The following is a 21,969-nucleotide window of genomic DNA, read 5'->3' on the forward strand; positions in this document are numbered from 1 at the left end:
TTTTGGAGTCGCTGTGGTGGTTTCCCAAGTCAGGGGCGTTTAATGGTTTTGGGGATAGTAAGTGATCACACCAGGTGTGTCGTCCAAATTTGCATCTCTCTGGATAGGGAGAGCTTTGTCAGCCTGTTTGTTGTATACATTGTTAACTGCACACATCAGGAGGGAACTTCTGAATCTTTTAATTAGCCTAATGCTGCTGTAGTTGCAGGTTTCTTTTGATTTGGAGTGATTTTTTTTTTTTTTTGCCTGCCTCCTACCTGTTGCCTGCCAGCTGTGGATGTTCTGCCTGCCAAGTCTGCTGTGTTTGTTTGCCCGATCCTGCCCGCCTGTCACTGAATGAAATTGCTCCCTTCTTTAACATTTAGATCCTATTACCAATTGCCAGCAAATCTTAATTCTGAGCTAATGTGGCTGTGATTTTTTTTAATTTTTTTTTCAAATCTCTGCAAGCACACAGTTTATTCCTTTTTGTAGCTGTCCACACAGGCGTGTTTGTATTGAACACATCATTGATACACTTGGTTTATGGAAATATACCAATCTGCAAAAACACACACACTTGCAGGTGGAGGAGCAGACAGAGTTCAGGGATCATTGAATCTCAGCTGGGCAGCAGCTCCAGTGAAGCCAAACAATCTGCAACTCGCATGAGAAAGGTTCAGACAGCAATGAACATGTGCAAGCAAACACACACACCTCTGGAAGCTCACAGTAGCTTACAAACCAGTGTATGTGTGTGTGTGTGTGTGTGTGTGTGTAGTGAAACTGCATACGTGTGCGGTGGGATTTTCACTCTCACACGCATCCACAAACACATAGACAGTTATATGCGGCGGCAAGGCATTCATCTGTTTACCTACATTCCTGAGCTTCATGCAGCCCATTAGTACAAGCCATCTCACCGCAGTTAGTTTGAAAAATGAGGAACATCAAACAACTGTTGTGCACGTGCACACAAATGCAAATTTTTATGGAGCAAAATGTTCTATCTTGCATTTCATCCCTTTTTTCTACCTTTCAATCTGATTCATGTCCGCCTCTCTCCTTAACTTCTGCAATCTTAAATGTGTCTCTTGGAGAGTAATATTTACCCTGGAAACGACCGAGATGAGCATGTGTGTGTTGCCTGTGTGCATGTGGGAGAAAGAGATGAGAAAAAAAAAGCCATAAAGCTAATTTTCTCTTTGGCTTGCAGATGGGAGACATAAAACTTTCATTCGAAAAATGAGTTGTCAGGCAGAGACAGCACGTGTTGCGGTCGTCCTGAGAATGACGTTGGGGGATTTTGAGCACAAGACGGACATAAAATCCATCGCTCGGTTCTCTCAGATGCCCATCCACAAACACAGGGGTGAAACCATTTTGGCATTTTTCAGTCAACACCATGACAAAACAGATGGGATAGTCAAGAAGAAAACAATTTTAATAAAAAAAATTTAAAAAAACAAAAACAAAAAACACACCTGCAGACGTACGAGGGAGGAAAACAGCAGAAGATGCAGCAACAGCAGAATCACAAACGACTTTTTTGTGAATCGCACTTGAATATAAATCTGAGAGGAAGAACAAGAGATTTTAGATGTGAAGCAGCTCATGGATCTGGCTTGTGACAACACACACACACACACACACACACACACACTAAAGAAACTACACACACACACTCACTCTGACACGTCTCCATCTGCAGTTCCACAATGCTGCTGCTGCCGTTTCTCTTCTTGCCAACAGGACTCGCAGGTCTGCTGCCACTGCAGTTCTGCAAATGGATGATGTTGATTGTCCCCGATTTGTTATGCTTGCAAAGATGTTTTGTTTGTATGAGGGTTTTTTTCTTTTCGAAATATTCTTGAACTCAAGAAGAAATGCTTACCATTGGTCACTTGTCGACCAACTATCTGCCGCATGCATAGACTGTACATAAAAGTGTTCGTAGCTTCCGGGTCTGAAAAATAAGGCCAATGTGCAATACTTAAGCTGCAATACCACCAAGTGCCACTAGAGGTTGGCTCCAAAAAGCCTCCGGCTCCGTAGACTCCCATTCAACTTCTCTCATGAAATTCAAAGTCGATCAAATTTTTCTGAGTTATTTTGGTGTTGTTAGCTAAAGTCACTCCTACTTATTCGTTTTCTGACGGTCCATCGGAAAATAATCCCGTCTTTATTTAGACAAAAAAAAATTCTCAAAAAACTAAATTTTTGGGGTGTCTGTTTGATTGACAGGCCTGTGATGGAGTCAGGTTACGGCTATCAGTTGGGCGGGATGTAGTATCGTCGGGTTTCCAATCAGAAGAAAAAAATGACTTAAAACAACAAATCAGTTGTCCAAAAAAAAAAATTCAGATTCATTTTTTGTTAATTGAGAAATACCCACCTTTAACTCTTTGAAGTGTCTCAAACTTCTACCATATTTAAAAAAATACAGTCTTCTAACTCATCTATGGTAAAGACAGCTTCACTCTATTGTGACCCATTTTAAACAATCCAAAACTTGCAAACGATCTGGTTTGATGTAGAAGTTTGACTAAAGATTGCTCAATGCTGTGCAGCTGCCACAGTGACAATCACAGTCCTCTACACTCTCGCATAGCTGTGGTTCACCCCGCAATCTCTCCTCGCCACTCGTGCTGTCAGCGGGAACAGTGGGATTGAGTGCAAACAGTAAGCCACAGTCACAGAGTGTATGTGTGTGTTTTTCTGCCATTCAGTCAGCAAAGCTCACCTGGAACAGACTTTTGGATGCGGAGTGTGCATGAAAGCGCTAATAATTGAGGTCAATCCATCAAACACCACTTTTTTGAGCCATTATGACAAAAAAAATACTAAGAAGCAGCTTTAATAGTGGCATCAATGACCGAAAAGTAAGCAGTAAAGCAGCTTAAATAAATCGCTGCATTGCAGATGTTGTGCAGCGGCATAAAAGTTCAATTCAGGATGTTGCCGTGAATAACATACATCACACGTGGGTACAGCAGAGGGCATCTGATGGTCTGACTGAAATGCATTTCAGGATTTGCTCCATTTCACATTCTTTGCCGTGCACATTAGAAACAAAACCCTCCTAAAAGAACTTCAAACTGTATCTAAATTTAAGATTTTGGTACATATAAGCATAAAATGTGTGCATAGAACACACAGGGCTCTACCACAAACACACACATGCATGCACACACTCAACAGGTCTTGAACTTTTCGCAGGGAGCGGTCACTTCCAACAACACTTGAACAGGAAGTTCCTGCCTCCTGCATCCAGCCAATTAAAACACAGTATTTGACGATGAAGGTTCCATTAAGGAAGTCCCACGTTCCCCTCAGCACTCTCACGATAGACTGTTTTTTCCTGCCCGTCAATGCCGGGAACCCATTAAGAAGCAGTGGTGGGGATATAACGTAGGGAAACAATGTAAGGATGGACCAAGCCATTGTTCCTCAGTGTTGCTCCTCGAGAAACGTCCGCCCGTGTTACTTATTATGAGTTATTTCTGGCAGAGACCTTTAAATTTTACCTGAAAACCCGGCTGTATAAATCATGTCTGCGAAAAGCCAACAGCTCTAAGAGTCTGCTGCCAACACTTTCGTGATGACTTTAATCCTTCTATTTCCTTTTTGTTGACACTTTTTCACGAGGGCATGTCAATACAAGCAATTACAATGTAATACACAAAGATCAGTATGTAGTAACTGGAAAAACTTGCTTTATAAAGTTAGCAGTACTGTGTGTTTTTTCAGGCCGGTGTCCCCCACCTGACCCGAAACCAAAGAACAAGGGAAAGTCTTCCAGTATTGTTCCTCTGATCTCCATAGCTCCCCTCCACACCCCGCCTCCCTTAGCGATGAACTGCAGCCCACCTCGGTGACCCTTGTCCAGCTAAACTCACCCACTCACGCATCCACCATGGAAACTCCACAAAGACACGCATGCCATTGTTGACCTCAGTAACAATCCAAATCTATGCAAGCATAACCCATTGTTTTTCAAACACTGGGACTGACTCCCATAGCTATTTATCTCAGATAATATTAAGTTACATTAATTTTAAGGTGTTCAGTTACTGTCTTTTAAATTCAAAGAAAGGTTGGAAAACCTTTCAGATCTCATTTAGTTGTTGTCAAAGAAGAAGAAGAAGGTAAAGATATTACACAAGGAAAACCAAATGTTCTGCAGGACTAATGTGATAAGTGGCAGCACATAATACAGCAAAACACGAAGGTTTGACGACAGGATGAATCATCAGCTTTTTGCAGTACACTGATTCTATGGCATATTGTCTTGGTCACGAAAATAGGCACCTTTTTTTCCCCTCACTCATCAATGCATTAAAGAGATTGCAATTTGTGTGAAATCAGTTGCATCAGAAGTGGAAATATTGAGCTTTAATCACTCAATCTTTATCTGTGCAGCTTCACAGTGTCTTTTTAAGAGATGTGATACTCCATGTGATGAGTGTGCGTGACCATTAAGTCATGTCTGTGATCAGATGTAGATTTGAATAACCCTGATCTGAATGAACCCAAATGGATCAAATCAGTTCAGAGTCTGTAGTTAGACTTTTTTCTCTGTGTGCAGATCTAAGGCAGCTGACATTCCTTTTAAATAAAAATTGTGCTTTCAGGGCAAAGAAAGAAATCTGCCTACCTTGGCAATGACTTCAAAAGCGGCTGGCTTCTATCCAAAACTGGGCTGCATCAAAACCAGCCACAACAAACTCATGAATTGTCTGGGGCCAAAGTGCTGATGTCTACAAACTTCTCCATTTGTCAAAGGTAAATAAAGTGAAGCCATTTTTTCTGACTCGTGAATTTATATTCTACATTTCATCTCGCAGATCTGTCTTTGCTTTTTTTTTTACAGGCATTTCTGAAGTAAATGGATAGGAATAAATTTGTTCTTAATCTGTCCACGGCAGTTTTCCGGATGAATCGCTCCTCTCATGTCTACCTGCCCTTGAGAAACCGTGTAAGAACTGCATCTCAACTTGCAAAGTGCCACTGTTTTTAAAGTTGTGCTGTCTGTGGGATGCTGTGGTGTGCAGATTGCAAGTGCTGTGGGCACAAAGTACACACACACACACACACACACACACACACACACACACACACACACACACACACACACACACACACACACACACACACACACACACACACACACACACACACCTCTGGCCCACTGTGAACTTTACCTTCTGCTGAGGCTGATAGGAAGGAATACACCTCCAGCTTCAGGATAGCAACGTGGTGAGAGAGAGAGAGAGCTGTGAAAGCATGGCACAGCTGAGGACAAAGAATGAGATTAGTAGTGGTGTCCCTCGGCGTTCGCTCAGCTGGTGTGTGTGTGACTCCTGCTCTCATGTACTGTATCTGTGTGTGTTCTCAGCGAGGGGTTTTTGGCTTCTTTGACTGACACAGACAGAGTTTAGGGAGTCCCTTTCCCTCCCACAGCAGAGCTCAGAAGGCCTAAAGCTCCTTATCCCCAACTCTGCCACTTGTTCAATAAAACGACATGTTATTAGAACGAGGAATACTGCGGAGATAAAACAATAAAACATCCATCGTCATGATGCCCTGCATGGCTCAACCTCAAGCGTACTTGTAAAGAAGCGTTTTTTTTTTTTTAAAACTTTTAACACTCACTAAACATACCTTGACAGATTCCATTTTTTTTTTCAAGCCCTGTTTTGTCTCTGTGGTGGATTGTTTGGTTCAGGAAGAACTGAACACCTTCATCCCGCTAAGCAATCAACTAAGCACGCACATTTGTACACAAACACTCACGCTGTGTGGGCCAAGAAAAGCATTTACAGGTTCAGTGAAGCCTTAGGAAAAGTCAGTGGATGTGAAAGTCTGGAGAATTTGAACCACATGGGAGCACCAGGCGCTCAGCCAGTCGAGACAGAGCACAGACTGGCATCTACTGGCACCGGCCAACTTCACACACACACACACACACACACACACACACACACACACACACACACACACACACACACACACACACACACACACACACACACACACACACACACACACACACACACACACCATGCATATTATTGCCCGTCTCAGGTCTTGACACACTGCCTTAGCCATGCCAAACACACACACACACACACACACACACACACACACACACACACACACACACACACACACACACACACACACACACACACACACACACACACACACACACACACACACACACACATACATCACATCACTACAATGTCTGTGTGAAGGCATCGTGACGCGTGCCATGTGGTTTGTGTTGGGTTGTTTCTTTGCCGACAGCTATCTTCAAAAGAATGAACTGGAATAATCCTCATCGTGACAATCACACACACAAACTCGTAGCAAAAGTCTTTGGGAGGGTTGAGCATTCATGGGGTAGCGTTTGCTCTGTTCTTAGCTCCATATAAGAGCAGCCACCATGAGATGCTCACTGGAGTGGCTACAGAATCTGGATAGGCCCAGGGTGTGTGTATGTGTGCGTCTGCTTCAGTGCTTCAGTGCTTCAATACACTTTCCATCACATTAAGCTGCTGAGCCTTTGCTGGACAGTTCTGCTGAAAGCTTGGTCCCTAATGGTCTGGTTTCCACTGCAGGAGCAAATTGAGCTAATTTACGACACATGCAATTTAGGGAGATATATTGCTCATCTTTGTTTTTTTTCCCACTGTAGGTCATTTGAACAGCGACGCTTTGAGCTAAACGCTAACAACAGCACCTGCGTATAGCATCAGTGTAATGTTCACCAGCTTAGTTTAGCATTTCAGCATGCTAATAGGCACTGATGAGCACTTAACACAACGTCCTGAAATCCAGTGAGACTGATGTCAGTATAATGCTGAAGCATGTAATACACCCATCAGTCCACGAGAGGACACCGTGTCAGGGTCACGTTTTGCCTCCCCTAGGTGTGAAAACTACACGCATATAGGACCGGGGTTGAAAAGGGAGGTCATGTGACAGAAGACATGTGATGAAGTATAGAGTGGTAAAGTCTGCATAGGGATGATGTTTGGGCTGGTTGAATAAAACTAACACATGACTTTTACCCAGACGACAGGTTTCGAATACGTGAAAAAGTGAACATCAACAAGGATTTATTTTAAGTAATGTAAAATATATATAATGTAATGTATTTAACTTACTTGATGCATGTTAAGTAACTTATGTGACTTATCTACAATTATTGATTTGAACCAAAACCATGATCTTTTCCAAAACCCATCCACAAACAGGCACCTTGCGTTTCACGCCTTGGCGAAGCGAAGCGTGACACTGACACGGTATCCTCTAGTGGACTGATGGGTGTATTACATGCTTGATGCCGGGCTGTGTCATCAGTTTGGTAGGTATTTGTCATGAATCAAAGTCATAAATAAAAGAAATACAATTTATGTTGACCTTATGATACCCGCCTTTTAAGGGGCATCAATGTATAAAACTAAATTTAAAAATTAATCCACCCAACAGTTGTCATGACATTTCACTTGAAATCACAAATGTCAACCAACAAGAGGAAAAAGTCACGTGATCACGGGGGTCATTTGGAGTCCTCCTCTTTTCGGGATCATGAACATCTGAACAAAATGTCATGGCAATGCCGTCAGTATGGGCCAAAGCGGTAGACCAACATGCCTGCAAGTATATCATATGTGAAAATCCTGTTGTGGATTATACAAGCAAACAAAAATAAATGTGCTTTTTTTTTTTTTTTATATATATATATATATATATTTTTTTAGCTATAACACATTTGCCATTTGTTCTCTTTGCTGCTTTGAGATAACAATGTCCTACAGTAGCTATTAAAGCTCATTTACACATAAACCCACAGACACAGCAAGTTTATCATGTTACTGCTGCCAGTGAAATACAAATCTTCTCTTCTAATTTTAGCATTTTTACTCCAAACATTACAAACTCCTGTCTGTGTTGGAAAAATTCTGTGAGATTTGGGATTACAAACCCTTGTCAGATCACACTAGATAGCTTTAAAAATTCATGGGTAACAAGCCCCCCCCCCACCCTCCCCCTCCCCAAAAGGCACTTCTGCTTGTTTTCATTTCCTGAAAAGTTGGCATTTCACAGAAACCCGGTTTCATCAGACAGTGTCAATTTGCAAATCACACATCATGGCATCGTTACACTGAGTGCCTCTGACAGACACCAGCAAGCGAGCTGGTATGACTCACCTCCCTGCACCTCCAAGGAAATCACACTGACACACATAAGAAACATAAACACACGCGTGGCGAGGGACTGTACGCGAATGCGGGTCAGCCGTGTCTCGGAGGACAATGTGTGTGCGCGTAAATAACAATGTGCCCTTTCACCTGAGCATGGATGGAGAGTTTTTAATGTCAGTAAACGCGGCACACGGCACACAACACACACAACGTGGCAGCCCGTGAACATGCCCCTCGTAATAGGAACCTTTTGCCTTTTTAATGTTGTGTAGCTGCGGTTAGCCAGCCAACCATGGCCAATGCTCTGTGGCAGGCAAGCAGAACAGTGACTAACTGCGAATACATGCAGACCATAAGAGAGCAGAGAGAGGGAGTGAGACGAGGAGGTTGGATAGAGAAGGAGGGACAGCGAACCAAGCCAAGAGATGCTGCACTCAAGAGACAACCGAGCAGTAGTTGCATATAAGATCACTCTAAACAACACTCAGTCTTCACTTTCCCTCCTTCTCACCATCCTCTACATACGTTTTACAGCGTGTCTGCATTGTAACCGTGTGCACATGTGCACATTGTCAGGCTCCAGCTGAAAGACATTAGTCAGGCCAGCAGGGAATTTTACTGAAACCTGGCCTCGCTAATGAAACGTCTCACAGGAAGGATCAACTGGTATAGAGAGGCATGAAAGACAAACAGACAGAGACGGGAAGAGAGCGAGGAACACGAGGATAAAGGAAGAGATTTCATTTGTTAGCATTTTTGTACACATGTGCGCAAATATGTATGTGCATGCCCGGCTTGCATCTTCTGATTACCGCACAGATGCTGAAGATCTCAGAGCTCAGGGCAAAAACACAACACCAGCACGCAGAGACAGACAAAGCTGATAAAAAAGCCAGAGTCTTTACAGTAGAGCCGGTATCCTATATCAGCTGTTGTTTTTTTATTTCTGTACCAACAAAATGAAATTAAAACGAGAATAATTTTACGAAAAACAATAGGGCTTTCGCACCATCGGTGCTCGGGCCCTAATGAACAGGGCTGAGACAAGAGGGTAAAAAAAAAAAGCAAAAAAATAGAGCCCCGGGGTGAAAGGAAAAAAGAAATCAAACCACATGGATGCATATGTTAAACCTGTAACAGACCAGAAGATTCCTCAAGAGAGCAGAGGATAGCAAACAAGGCACGTAAGAAATGAACTAATTAAACAGCTGAGAAGGTAGAATGAGCGCAAAACAGTCAAATAAAGGCACTTTTTTTTTTTTTTTTTTTTTTTTTTAAAGTGCAGACCGCAGCTTTCTTTCCCTTACCTGTGCAGCTGCGTGTGGTATCCTCTGGGACGACAAATGTAGTGGGGAGGAAACTTTCAGTTCCAGCAGCACTGCTACAGAGCCACACTTTCCTACGTCCTTCCAGGGTAATGCACATAAATATATGTCTATCTATCTACCTATCAGCCAAACTCTTCAGTCCAGGATGGTGCTCTGTCTACCTATGAGGGTTTGTGTAAATATATCCTAGATGGTGATGAATAGCGGCGAGTGAAAAGGAGAGTACTACGCTGGAGGGCAGACAGACTGGCTGTAACAGGAGAGCAGGGAGAGTAGAGAGCAGACTGAGTAGGATAGGAGAGTTAGCGCTTCCTAACATCAGAGCGGCTGGGCTGGATACACCCACCTCCTCTGCATGCATCAAATGGGAGTCGCTCAGATGCTCTCAAGTATGCAGATCGAGAGCGAGGGAGAAATCCGATGTGCAGCCCGAGATCTGACTCGATACGACGCGTGCAATCCATGCACGCGAGATAATGCACACACGCATGTGCTCACAAAGGATCTCATTAACTCACTTTTACTGGCACACTGACACATGAAACTATTATTTGAGCTGAGCAGAGCCTGTGAGACGTGTCTGCCAGGGCTTTGAGTGAAAATAAATAAACCAGCTGACGTGAAAGCAGCGCAAAGACAGTCTTCATGCCTTGAACAACCGCTGATGAGTTGAATTTGGTGCTTATAGTGAGTTCTTATTAAGTTTTAGTGCTGCAAAAAAATGGGCTGATAAATACAGCAGTTCTAAGCCCTCAGGCTTGGAAGGATCAGAGGAGGAAAAACATTAACTGTACTGATTAATTGCTTGTGAAATACTGGAAATTGTCACCTCTCCAGGCCTCTATAAATCCTTCAAATGAAACAAAAGAAGGAAAGAGTCACTCTCGTGTAGCGCTCCTGCAATTAGTTGGTTAAAGGTTTGATTAAAAAAAAAATGCTCAAACATCCCAGGTCTTGTTCCAGCTGTTTAAATGTGTAGATTTGCTGCTTTTCTCCCTTTTACAATTATTGCCAATTGAATATCTTTGACTTCTGGGCAAAACAAGCACTGTGAGGGTGTTTCGCTTTGTTCTCAGTTTGTAGTCTTCACGAATAGTCAGTAAAAACACAAGAGCAAATAAATGTCAACCGCAGGCCTACTCTGATAATCAAGTAAGCATTCATCGGTTAACTTATTTTCTGAATCTACTGAATCTAAAATATGTGCATAGATTATATACTTTACGTAGGAGTCGGTGTGACGGGGATAAAGAAGCGCGGAAAAACACTGCATGCATACGTGTACAGAGGGTCTGTTGTTGAGAGTCGACTTCAGTACATGCCTCTCATTCTTGGAGTGCACCATTGCCTGTCGCTCAACATGCCTTCATTTTACCCTCCAGTGTTCCCCTCCTGGGAGAGGAGGAGGTTTGGAGGTTGGAGGCTCGGAGGGCGGGGGGGGGGGGGGTTGTTTTGTGTCATGGGCTCTGAGCCCTCCACGCCACCCACCTCTGCGGCCGTGAGAGCTTCGTGCCTCCTGGGACAAAGCCTGCCTTGATAAAGCTCAGGGCATAGAGAAGGGTCCTCATTACTACCACATGTTAGGGGTTAAATTCTAGCTGGATCGGCCAGTAGGTGGCAATATATGTTGGTGCAGTTTGTCCAGATTTGACAAAGTGAATGTTTTTCTTCTTCTATATCCTCGAGTCTGTGGTTTTATGCCTTCTAAAAATGGAAAAAAAAAAACTTTCCCAAGGAGTACAGAAATACAATTTGCACAGTAAGAAGATTTCCTCCAGCGTTTCACTGCCCAAATCTGTCCAGTGTCCAGTGTCTGGCCACGCTGTTGCATTCGCTGTGCAATGCTACAGCCAATCATACCCCTTGTGTGGATTGCACCGTGTATATGGCTCAGGACATGGGTGACAGACTCTGCCTTCCCTCGAGAAAATGATGTTATCGGGAGGTGATGAGGGAAGTGAAACCAACTGCTAATACATCTGCTGGTGAGGATTTAGATGGGATGTGAGCGGGAGCATATCTAACACCTCCCCGCCAGCCCTCGCTTGTTAAATCTGGATCAATCACAAGCTGGTTATTTCATCTGTAATGAAACCTATTTCCCTAAGCAATTATTAAACACCGTAAATGTGATTTAGGATAAATTGAACCCCAATTTAAAAGAGGTATGAAAGTACACTCAGTGAAGAGATTTAAAGCCACCTCAGAGCTGGAGATTGAAGTGATATGCTGAGGCATTAGACTGAGGATGGGAATGGTAATTGCAGTGGCTCGATCGTCATCTCGTCCCACAGGAAGTCTTGTACCCCCTAAACTACTTCCATCCACTCCTGTGTCAGCCTCTTTACTGCAACATCACTTGATCACCAAGCCAGAAAACCTGAGTGGTTTCTGAAAGCTGAGGCACAGTAGCTCATGTCCATCGATACATCTCTGCTGCTGACCAAGCAGCCACTCTGCAGCAGCAGCAGCAGCAGCAGCGGATCGTCAAGCAAACATATCGTCGTATTGACAAATGCCCTCACACCCTGCGTGCAAAGGGATGAAACGACACACCTGTCGTTTCCTATTTATGTGCTGCATCCAGGCGCTGCGTATCGTAAAAAACAACAACAACAACAAAAAAACACGCATGCAACAACACTCAGTAACCCTAATAAAATCAACACAGTGCAACTGAGACCAATGAGCCGCAAGGGAGATTAAAACGCGGTGCTCTGGCGACGAGCGATAGAAGCGGATTTATGTTTATTAATTAGCGCAGAAAGCAGGGAAAACGGCAATAGTATCTTACCGTGAAAATCGCGGAAGGATAGTCTGCTGACTGTCAGATGAGGAGATGCTCTGATGAAGGTGGGAATGGTGCTGCTGGACAGCTCAGCCTCAATTTACTTGGACACTGTCGCCCCCTGTCGTTTGAACGGGGACACTGTTTACGACTGGAACATGTTTACGATGACGAGCTGTTTTCTCTCGTTTGTTGACGTACGGAAATGTTTCCCTGAAGTACAATTATTGATAGCTGTTGTGAAACACAAAATAAACTCATATCTACTTCCTTTAGGTTGGGTTCAGCGAAAAAGGACTGTTATCAAATTTTTAGAGGGTGTAAAATAGTCTTCCGTTTACCACCTTCAAAATAAAAGCAGAACGGGCCAGTGAAAAGCAAAGTGCCTGTTTACTTCAATAATATGTGGTTCTTATGTTCTTGCTTAGGTTTCTGTAGTACACTGTTTGATTTTTCTTCTTCAACACCGCATAGTAGGACTAAAAGAGATGTGTACAAACAGCCAACTCAAACGAAAACATAGTTAGAAAGTACCAAGTATTCAAAGCTTGCTTAAAAAAAAAAGTTTATATTGGCAATATGAAACCAAAGTTGCATTCATCTTAAAATACCACATAATGCAAACGAAAATAACGTATTATTAATATAATTGTGAAATGCTGTATTTTTTTTTACATTCGGTAGGCTATAATAATTTCTTAATATGGCCTATTGTGTGTTTTTTAACTGTTGTACTTGATTGATGTATATTTATAATGAATGTGTATGTACTGGTTAATTTATCTATATACACTGTGTATCATATTGGACTAACCTATTTTTGTTTTACTTGTACAAATGTCTAAACTTGAAATAACATTTAAAAATGCATTAGCAGGCATTAACAAATATAGTAGGCGTTTACAAGTATAAGTTCTGCATTCAAAATCTAAAGTGTATAAATTACAAACGTGTTAGGTTATGCTAAACTGAAACTGATTACCTTTAAAGAGTTGTTTTAGTTGTAATTGATTGGTTTCTTCATTAAATCTGATAAAATATCACGTTTAGGACTCACTTCCAACCTCTTCTCTACTTTTAATTTGAAGAAAATATCTTTGCCAGTTTAATCAAACTTGACGTCGTCTTTGCAACGGACTACAAACATGGCGTCCAGAACCGGACGAAGGGGCCTTAAATGAAATAGGTGTTTTAATTTAAGCCTGCGATCAGGAACGTAACTCTTTTGGTTTTATAATTTCCCAGAGGTGAGTTCCCACCAGCGAGTGCGACGAGCGAGCACGAAACCCGTTTCGCGTCGCGGGGTGCCGCCATTCAGACATTTTTTCCGGATTATTCGTTTGTCGTGACGGCGTTTTACCGGCGGCGCGGCCGGCCGGCGGGTCTTTCAGGAGGAAAAAGCGCCAACTTCTGCTGCACCGTCCGAATCGCCAAACACTTTAAATGGTGCCGAGACTTTTGGATATCCGTCGAAATAGATCGAACTCAAAACACCGGGATGACTCGTCCAGGTAAGATCCAGAAAGGTTATCGGCGGTTCGTGAATGTAGAGAAGTCGTTGTTGTTGTTGTTGTTTTGTTGAAGCGAGTGTTTAGAAACGGCGTGCTGCCTTGTTTTCTCCTCCCACCTCTCACCGAGTCGACCCAGTTTTTGCCGCCGTTGTTTGTTTGTTGTTGTTGTTGTTGTCTTTTAAAAAAATTTTTTTTTTAAAGTACTCGACAACATCGGCTCGTCGGACGCCGTTTCCCGCGTCGTTGCTGTTGAAGTTAAAGAGGGAGCCGTTAGTCTTTGTTGTTGAAGGGGGAAAGGCAGCATTAAGTTAGCGCTAGCTGGCTAACGCGTTATATAAATGCGTAGTTCAGGCTGTAAACTGGTTTTTTTTGTTGTTGTTGTTGTTGTTTTTTAAACTTCTTAAACCAGAATGATCTGCTTCGATAACGTCGAATCGGTTTGGTTGTAGTTGCTTCACCGCCTCGGCTTCAACTTAGGTGCGCAGTTACTTTCGTTCTCGTTCCCCGATGGCGCCCGCTGATATTAAAATCCTGCCTTTCCCTTTTCTTGCCAGTGAGCTGCGCTGTTGCGTCTCGGTAAAGGAGGGACGGGAGGACAACAACAACAACAACAACAACAACAAAAATCACCCTCAAGGCACCGGGGAATAATAAAAAAAATTTTTTTTAAAAACGATGCCAGGTCTACAGGGTGAAAATGTGGTGGCGCTGGGGAGTCCCGTGAAGAAGAGCAAACTCTCTCTGAAGTTTTTCCAGAAGAAAGAAGCCAAACGGGCTCTGGATTTCTCTGAGCCGCAGACAGATGAAGCCAAAACCGCTGGACCAGAGGAGCCCGAGTCCAGGTGGGGTTTGTGACGTCAGTGTGCCGAATATTACAGGGTCACAATAACGACCAACTCATGACGAGTCTCTCTCCTTGGTTCGTCCCTCTCCTTGGGTTCGTCCCTCTCCTTGGGTTCGTCCCTCTCCCTGGTTCGTCCCTCTCCTCTGTTCAGCGGCTGTGACCAGGTGGTCCCCGGTCCTGCTCCACGTCCGGCCTCACCGGGCCGCCCGCCCTGTGAGAAGAGAGACAACGTGGTGCCGTTTGTGGGCCTCAACAACCTGGGCAACACCTGTTATTTGAACAGCATCTTGCAGGCGGGTCATTTCAGAATATCTTTTGTAATTGTACTCTTTTGCTCTCGAGCCCTTGAGCTGCCCGTGTTTTCCAAACATTACAACTCAACGGTTGTTTCTAGAGCCACATAACAACGTGACGGATTTATTTTTGTATGAGGTCTGAGACTTTTGGACTCCACTGTGCATGCGTTCTGTTAATGTTTATATGAAACATGTTTATAAAAGATGCCGCTTCACAAAAGTCATGTAAATATACGACTACACAACCAGGACCCTAAAATACATCACAGTCGATAAAAGTTAGGGCACGTATCGTATAACCAGCTCATGGCCTGTGTTGTTATTCTCTTCTCTTCACTGTTCAACTAAAATTAAAAAAAAAAAAAAAAAAAAATGCCTGCGGCGACAAATGCGGGCTCTTTAACAAAAATATTAACACAATTCATACCGCATCGGGATATATGAAATTCAAAAACAATGTCTTCTCTCGTGTGATCAATATTCTGCCCAGCCCTACTTTATGTCCACTGAAAAAGGGATGTACTGACCTCACTCACCTTCGTCATGTCTTTAACTTGTGTGCGTCATGTCGTATAACGAATCATCAAATTTATAAAAAAACAAAACAAATCATCAGTTATGCATTTTCTTGCATAAATGTAAAGTAACGCAACAGCAAATAATTTCTGTAGGGAATAAAATGTCACCCAAGAGAAATGATTGGTCCAGTGAATAAAGCGCCGTCCTCGGTTAGAGCGGCGAAAGGACAGAGATCGGTGTTTGGTGTCCTCCTCACGGGGACACACTGCGTGTCAGGTGACCTCACGGAGTCTTATCTGTAGTGGGCAGTGTTTGGATGGGAAGAGACCGGAGGTTTTTATCTCACATTCAGGCGGTTCGTATCATCTCCTCCGTAACACATGATCAAACAGAGCTGTGGCTGCAGGGTCGTATTTCAGCTCCTCTTTAGAATAAGAAAGACGTTTCCCTCGTAGAGGAAAGAACATCCGTGAGGACAACTCTTCCTTTAGGCCCCTTTTTAATTTATACAATAAGGTGACCTCTTACTCAGCATGTAATTGTATATTATTGTTTACCTCTTTGACATTGTACAGGGTATCTGCAGGTATTGATTCCACTTTCTTTAAAGGCCTCATAAGCTATTAAACAGTGTTACGTTTCACTAACACCGACTTAAACATCTTTTTATAGCTTGCAACAGGCAGAACGTCAGTTCTGAAATGTTTTTGCTTGTTTTTATGGGATTTTTTTTTAGGAGAAATTAATTTAAAAATGGTTACTATTCAAACTTAATCTCGTATTTAATACGTGTAGGCTGTTTCACCACTGCTTTGAGGAATGCAGTGTCTTTCATATTCTCTCCCGTATGACTGTAAAACAAGAGTTAAATTGTATTAAAAATGTCTTAATTGTAACTTGGTCAATCCTGCAGAAACCCAGTTGTAATTGTTTTCACCCACACAGAACACGCAGACCACTGAATTTCTTTTATTATTATTATTTCAAAATGTAAGTGATTGTTAATGTTCCTGGACAAGTTGGGAAAAAAAAATATCTCTCCTGTTTTTGGAGACTTTTCCTTTTTTTTTTTGTGAATGGATTCCTTGTAAACAAGTCGCGTTAAAAATATGATTACTCTTGTGTTGCCCCTGCAGGTTCTCTATTACTGTCCAGGGTTCAGAGAAGGAATCAAGAGGCTGTGCAACCTGTCGAAAAGAAAAGACAAACCAAAGGATGAAACGGACAAAAACGAAGAGGTTGGTGCAAAACAAATAAACCTGTATTTGACAGGGTTTCCCACAAAAACGACAATACGGCCGATATAAAGAATTGCCGACGTCGCACATGTTTAAAAGGCTGTTGTACAAATACAGCGTGGTCAAATACAAGTATCACAGTTACCGCGTCGAGACCCCTTTAACCGACCTGATGCAGCAGACGTGAACGTTTGTGTGTATTTCATCATCTCCTCGGCAGGCGGACGGTGCGTCCGACGCCCCGCCGGCTCACATCGAGCTCCTCGGGACCTTCAGCAGTCTGATGACGTCGGTGGAGCAGCTGCAGTCCAGCTTCCTGCTCAACCCCGACGGCTTCACCGAAGGGGAGCTGGCCACGCCGCCTCGGAAACTGCTGCACACACTCAGGTAGCCACGTGGCCACGTTGAATTACACCCCGTTTACCAGCTGGTAGTTTATTCCTACCCAAAGTGGTGAATAAGGTAGAAGAAGAAAAAAAAAACATTCTGTTTAAGAAAAACTCAACAAGTTCTTCGTGCACGAGGTATTTAGACAAGTAGAGCTTTTGACGCGACATGTTGTTCTTTTCAACCGTTTTTCATTGAAGAGCTTGAGTGCCCTCTAAAACTGAAAGCATTGTTGAAAACAGCCTCTTAAAAACGGAGGGTTTTCTAAAAAAAAACAACAACAACTTGATATCAAGTTTTAATTCATCAGCCTCTAGCAGACAGACTCGAAATACAAAAACAGTTAAGAGCTTAAACCTTTGTCTTTAATTGGAAACTATTGCATTTATTAACATTTTAAATCAAAATCAATAAAAAAAATTAAAAAAAGAAGTCAATATAATTGTTGCATTGTCAGAACCAGATTGGCTGGAAATGAGATGCTGGAAGGTTTTTACTTTGAAACACGCTGGCAGTCACAGCATCCAGCTGATCAACGCCGTAACGTAACACTCGCTCAGTGACGTCACGTCTTCGTCCTCTCGGACATCAGTGAGCTTCTGATGGGATCGTCCAAAACACGCACATGCTGCATCCGGTTTTAGTGGGAAATACTTCCTGCGGTCTTCAGGCACCAACGGCGTGTTGTCATCGTCAGAATTATGTTGGATGCTTCTGATCAAATTCAGTAATAAAACACCCGAACACTGTCACCATTGAATTCAACCCGCGCTCGCAGTACGATCCAAACACGGCACGCCATTTTATAAAACATAAATGATCAAGTGTGTTTAAAAGTCCAGATAATCATTCGTGCTCGTTCCGAGTCGCTGATGGTCCAGGCGGACGTGTTTCCGTCCGTCCGTCCGTGTCATGACGCCGTGTTTCCGTCCGTTAACAGTCGGCTCTGTTTCTGTGCTGCAGGCAGCTCAACCCCATGTACGAAGGCTACCTTCAGCACGATGCTCAGGAAGTCCTGCAGTGCATCCTGGGATATGTCCAGGAGGCCTGTGACACCATCAGGAAGGAGCAGGAGTTGGAAAAGGAGGACGACGACGACGACGCGATCGAAGTCAAAGCGGAAAGCGGCGACTCTCCGGCGGAAGAGGACGGCCCGGTGAGCGGCAAGAGGAAGAGCGACACCGAGGTGGGGAACGCCAAGAAGAAGCCCAAATCCGTCAAGTCCAAGAAACCCGAGGGGGAAGACGCGAGTATAAATCAACCCGTCACTCGCTCCAAAAGGAAGTCCTCCAGTGACATCACGGTGGACGGCACCCAGAAGAAAGAAGCGGAGGGAGAGGAGGGGACGACGAGGCCGAGCGACGACGAGGCGAGCGGCGAGAAGGCGTCCGAAGAGATCGACGGGAAGAAGAAGAAGAGGGCGAAGCTGAGCTGGCTGAGGCCGTCCGGCAAACAGCCGAGTATTTTCTCCAAGTTCCGCAGCGTGGGGAAGCTCAGCTCCACCACCGTGAAGAACCAGAACAAACCAGAGCAGGAAAACCAACCGCCGGACGAGAAGACGAAGAAGAAGAAGAAGAAGAAGAGCAGTGAAGAGCCGCCATCCCAGAACACCGCCGGAGACACGACGGCAGAGAAACGCCGAGGTAGGAGACGAAGAGACACGTTTGATAGGAAAGAATGTTTTCAGCCTGAAGGAAACTCCAGCTCCAGCTGTTCTCGCCGATTTTTGAATTATTTGGACAGGAGCTCTTGTCTGTTTTCAACGCCGTTAAAAAGAGTCGACGGACATTTGAAATAAGAGCGTAGATGGAGCAGGACAGCTTAACGGGTCTTAAACGTCCCTGTAGTGACTCGTGTGTGTGTGTGTGTGTGTGTGTGTGTGTGTGTGTGTGTGTGTGTGTGTGTGTGTGTGTGTGTGTGTGTGTGTGTGTGTGTGTGTGTGTGTGTGTGTGTGTTTTGGTTCAGAGGGCCTGGGCCTGATGGAGCGCCTCTTCCAGGGCCGGCTGGTTCTGAGGACCCGATGTCTGGAGTGCGAGAGCTTCACCGAGCGCAGAGAGGACTTCCAGGACATCAGCGTCCCGGTGCTGGACGAGCAGCCCGGCAGCCCCGGCGACCTCTCGGAGGGTGAGCGCCTCCACGGCTTTAAATAATCCACCCGTCGCTGTGACCGTCGGTCGAAAGAGAAGACGCACCGTCGGAACCTCGGGATGTTTGTTTATTTTTTACTCTTTTTTTTTTTTTTTAACGGATAAGCGGCGCGCTCGGGTTTTTAGTCGACAGAAAACGGCTTCCTCTTTCTCCCGCTCTCCAAAGCAGATGAAAAACGATCGCCAGATCGATCCAGTCACGAATATTCTTTCTTCTTCTCCTCCTCCTCCTCCTCCTCCTCCTCCTCCAGTGTCTCCGGACCCGAAACCCGAGCCGAAGACCCTGAAGTGGGCCATCGCTCAGTTTGCTTCGGTGGAGCGCATCGTCGGGGAGGACAAGTACTTCTGCGAGACCTGCCATCACTACGCGGAGGCCGAGCGAAGCCTGCTGTTCGATAAAACCCCCGAAGTCATCACCATTCACCTGAAGCGCTTCTCCGCCAACAGCTTAGAGTGAGTTCACGTCCGACTTTTCACTTTCACACCAGGTGCGATACAGAATCGTCCCTCGTGAAGGACAAAGAACAACAGGAATGTTTGTGCAAAAAAAAAAAAAAAAAACCACCACATTTTTAAAAAGTTCATCTCATGAGACTTCAGAAGTGTGAGCTTGACAAAAAGTGGAAGTTTCTTCTTCTTGTTCTATTGATTTATTTCTCTTCTGCGGCTCAGCAGGGAAACAATCTGACCCCCCCCCCAAAAAAAACATAGATTTTCTAAAAGACAGAAAACCTGGAAAATTGCAGTTTGCGGACGGCGAAGTTTAGTTTCAGCGAAACCTTTCGATTGTGTTTTTACGCGTTTAAAAAAAAAAAAAAAAAAAACGAGGGCCGTGAATTTCCACTTCTTCATCTCTGGCATTTTAAAACGGCTTCAAATATGAAAAGGAGGAACAAAAGCAACGTCGACATTCATGCAAACACGCGAGCGGCGCTTTAAACACCCTTCAAAAAAAAAAAAAAAAAAAAAAAATGGAACCCGTCTTTTCAAAGGGACGTCGGATCATATTTTAAACGCGAGACGACTTTCGTCCACGTCGGAGTTCCCCGCCGCTGCTCGACACGAGTTCCTCGCTGCGGGAAGACCGTGTAATGTTTGTCGGGACTTTCACCGGAGATGTTAATCCTATAAATAAATAAATAACCAGCAGCAGGGCCCGTCCTGTTTACACGAGCGCACGCGCTGCTGGGAAATACGCAGTCTGTAAACCGACAGGTCGACGTGCACCACGTAGGAATAGAACAGACAAGACTCCGAAATGTTCAGCTTTTCTTATTAACTGGTGATTTTTGTTTTTGTTTGTTTTCATTTTGGTTTTTGTCTTTGTGTCTAAATTTCTTCTATCATCTTTACGTCTGACGACATCACTCGAGTCCGCACTGTTGGACCGGCCGATGTGTTTCTGGTAACGTTACGGGTAACGTTTAAAAACAAACTCCGCACACGGAACAACGGCAACCTCGGAGCGTGCGGACGCGTGTTGTTGTTGTTGTTTTTTGTTCTGAATGTGGGATTTATTGATCCGGAAGGTCACGGAAGGTATCGTCTAAAAGAAAGAGAGAGAGGGGAGAAAAAAAAAAAAAGAGAAAAAGCGAAGGCTTTGGGATCGATGTGGTCTGAGCTGCCCTGTTTGTGTCCCTCCCAGGTTGGACCCGTACGCCGGCCTCTCTAAAGTGAACACGCCCCTGCAGACGCCGCTCACCCTGTCCCTGGAGGAGTGGTGCACGCGGACGTCCTCCGCCGAAGGACACCGCTACCAGCTGTTCGCTGTGGTGATGCACAGCGGCGTCACCATCAGCAGCGGCCACTACACCTCCTACGTCCGCATGTCCGACCTGAAAGACGTGAAGCTGTGGCTGCGGGACAGGAAAGAGACGGACGAAGAGGAGGAGGAGGAGGAGGAGGAGGCGGAGGCGGAGGAGGAGGAGGAGAAGGGGAGCGACGAGGGAGCGCCGGCGAAAGACGAGGCGCCGGACTACGACGACGGGGAGGTGTCCTTCAAGCTGAAAGCGAGAGGACAGAGGCGCGGGGTTTGGCCGGCGCCAAACCGGGGAGCAAGAAGCTGTCGGAGGGCGGCGTCGGCCTCCTGGGGGGACAGAGGAGTCTGTCCCGCTACGAGCTCGGGGGCGGCGGCGGCGGCGGATCGACGGAGGGATCCAAGCGGCGAAAGAGCGTCAACGGCTTCGGCCAAAACGCCGACGCGGGACTTAAAAAGGAGTTTGACGGGGCGGAGGCCACCGAGCAGCAGGCGCTGAACAACCTGCTGGAGTACGAGGGCAAGTGGCTGCTGTTCGACGACTCGGAGGTGCGTCTGTTCGAGGAGGAGGACTTCCTGCGAGCCTGCTCCCCCGAGACCTGCTCGTCCTCGACGCCGTACCTGCTGTTCTACAGAAGGATGCCCGAAGCCGAACGCTAGAATCCACACGGTGTGGGGAGCGGGAGGGGGGGCCGTCTGGCAGCCGAGCGCTCGGGCAAAAGACAGATGTTTTTGTTTTTGTTTATTTTTCTTGTTGTTGTCGTTTTTTGTTTCGCAATACTTCAAACGGTGCCAAAAATACAAGCGGCTGCCAGGTAACTTTTCCCACCCGCGACGGTCTCTCGTCGCTGCCGCTCACCTGCAGGGACCCTCCTCACGGAAATCCTCACACAAACACCGATTTGTTTTTCTACTCGTCAGGGATGGTTACGCCTTTATTTTATTTTGTGTTTTTTTTTT

General features: G+C 44.8%; 3 protein-coding genes across 7 annotated transcripts in view; 1 reads left to right on the forward strand and 2 right to left on the reverse strand.

The window, feature by feature from the left end:
- kank4 (KN motif and ankyrin repeat domains 4) overlaps nt 1-12,887 on the reverse strand; it is a 104,221-nt gene extending 91,334 nt beyond the window's left edge. For 2 of the 4 annotated variants that reach the window (XR_011311160.1, XM_069704805.1), the window contains exon 1: nt 9,503-10,004. The gene's annotated coding sequence lies outside the window, so the exon portion shown is untranslated. Of the gene's footprint in view, nt 1-9,502; nt 10,008-12,317 lie in introns of those variants that run through there. The other 2 variants (XM_069704806.1, XM_069704807.1) reach the window with 2 other exon arrangements.
- Nucleotides 1-21,969, reverse strand: part of dock7 (dedicator of cytokinesis 7) — a 304,975-nt gene that overhangs the window by 232,823 nt on the left and 50,183 nt on the right. The gene's annotated exons all lie outside the window — the stretch shown is intronic.
- usp1 (ubiquitin specific peptidase 1) lies at nt 13,568-21,687 on the forward strand. Its single transcript, XM_069704823.1, is given in 10 exon segments — nt 13,568-13,822; nt 14,505-14,664; nt 14,818-14,959; nt 16,618-16,719; nt 16,940-17,106; nt 18,070-18,749; nt 19,072-19,230; nt 19,505-19,706; nt 20,899-21,284; nt 21,287-21,687. Coding segments are annotated over 10 exon segments (2,394 nt in total). The 5' UTR covers nt 13,568-13,809; the 3' UTR covers nt 21,670-21,687.

The sequence above is a fragment of the Brachyistius frenatus genome, unplaced genomic scaffold (genome assembly GCF_029030835.1).
Source record: "Brachyistius frenatus isolate BFR_SWC_R1_liver_20210118 unplaced genomic scaffold, ASM2903083v1 Contig_52, whole genome shotgun sequence".
NCBI lineage: Eukaryota > Metazoa > Chordata > Actinopteri > Embiotocidae > Brachyistius > Brachyistius frenatus.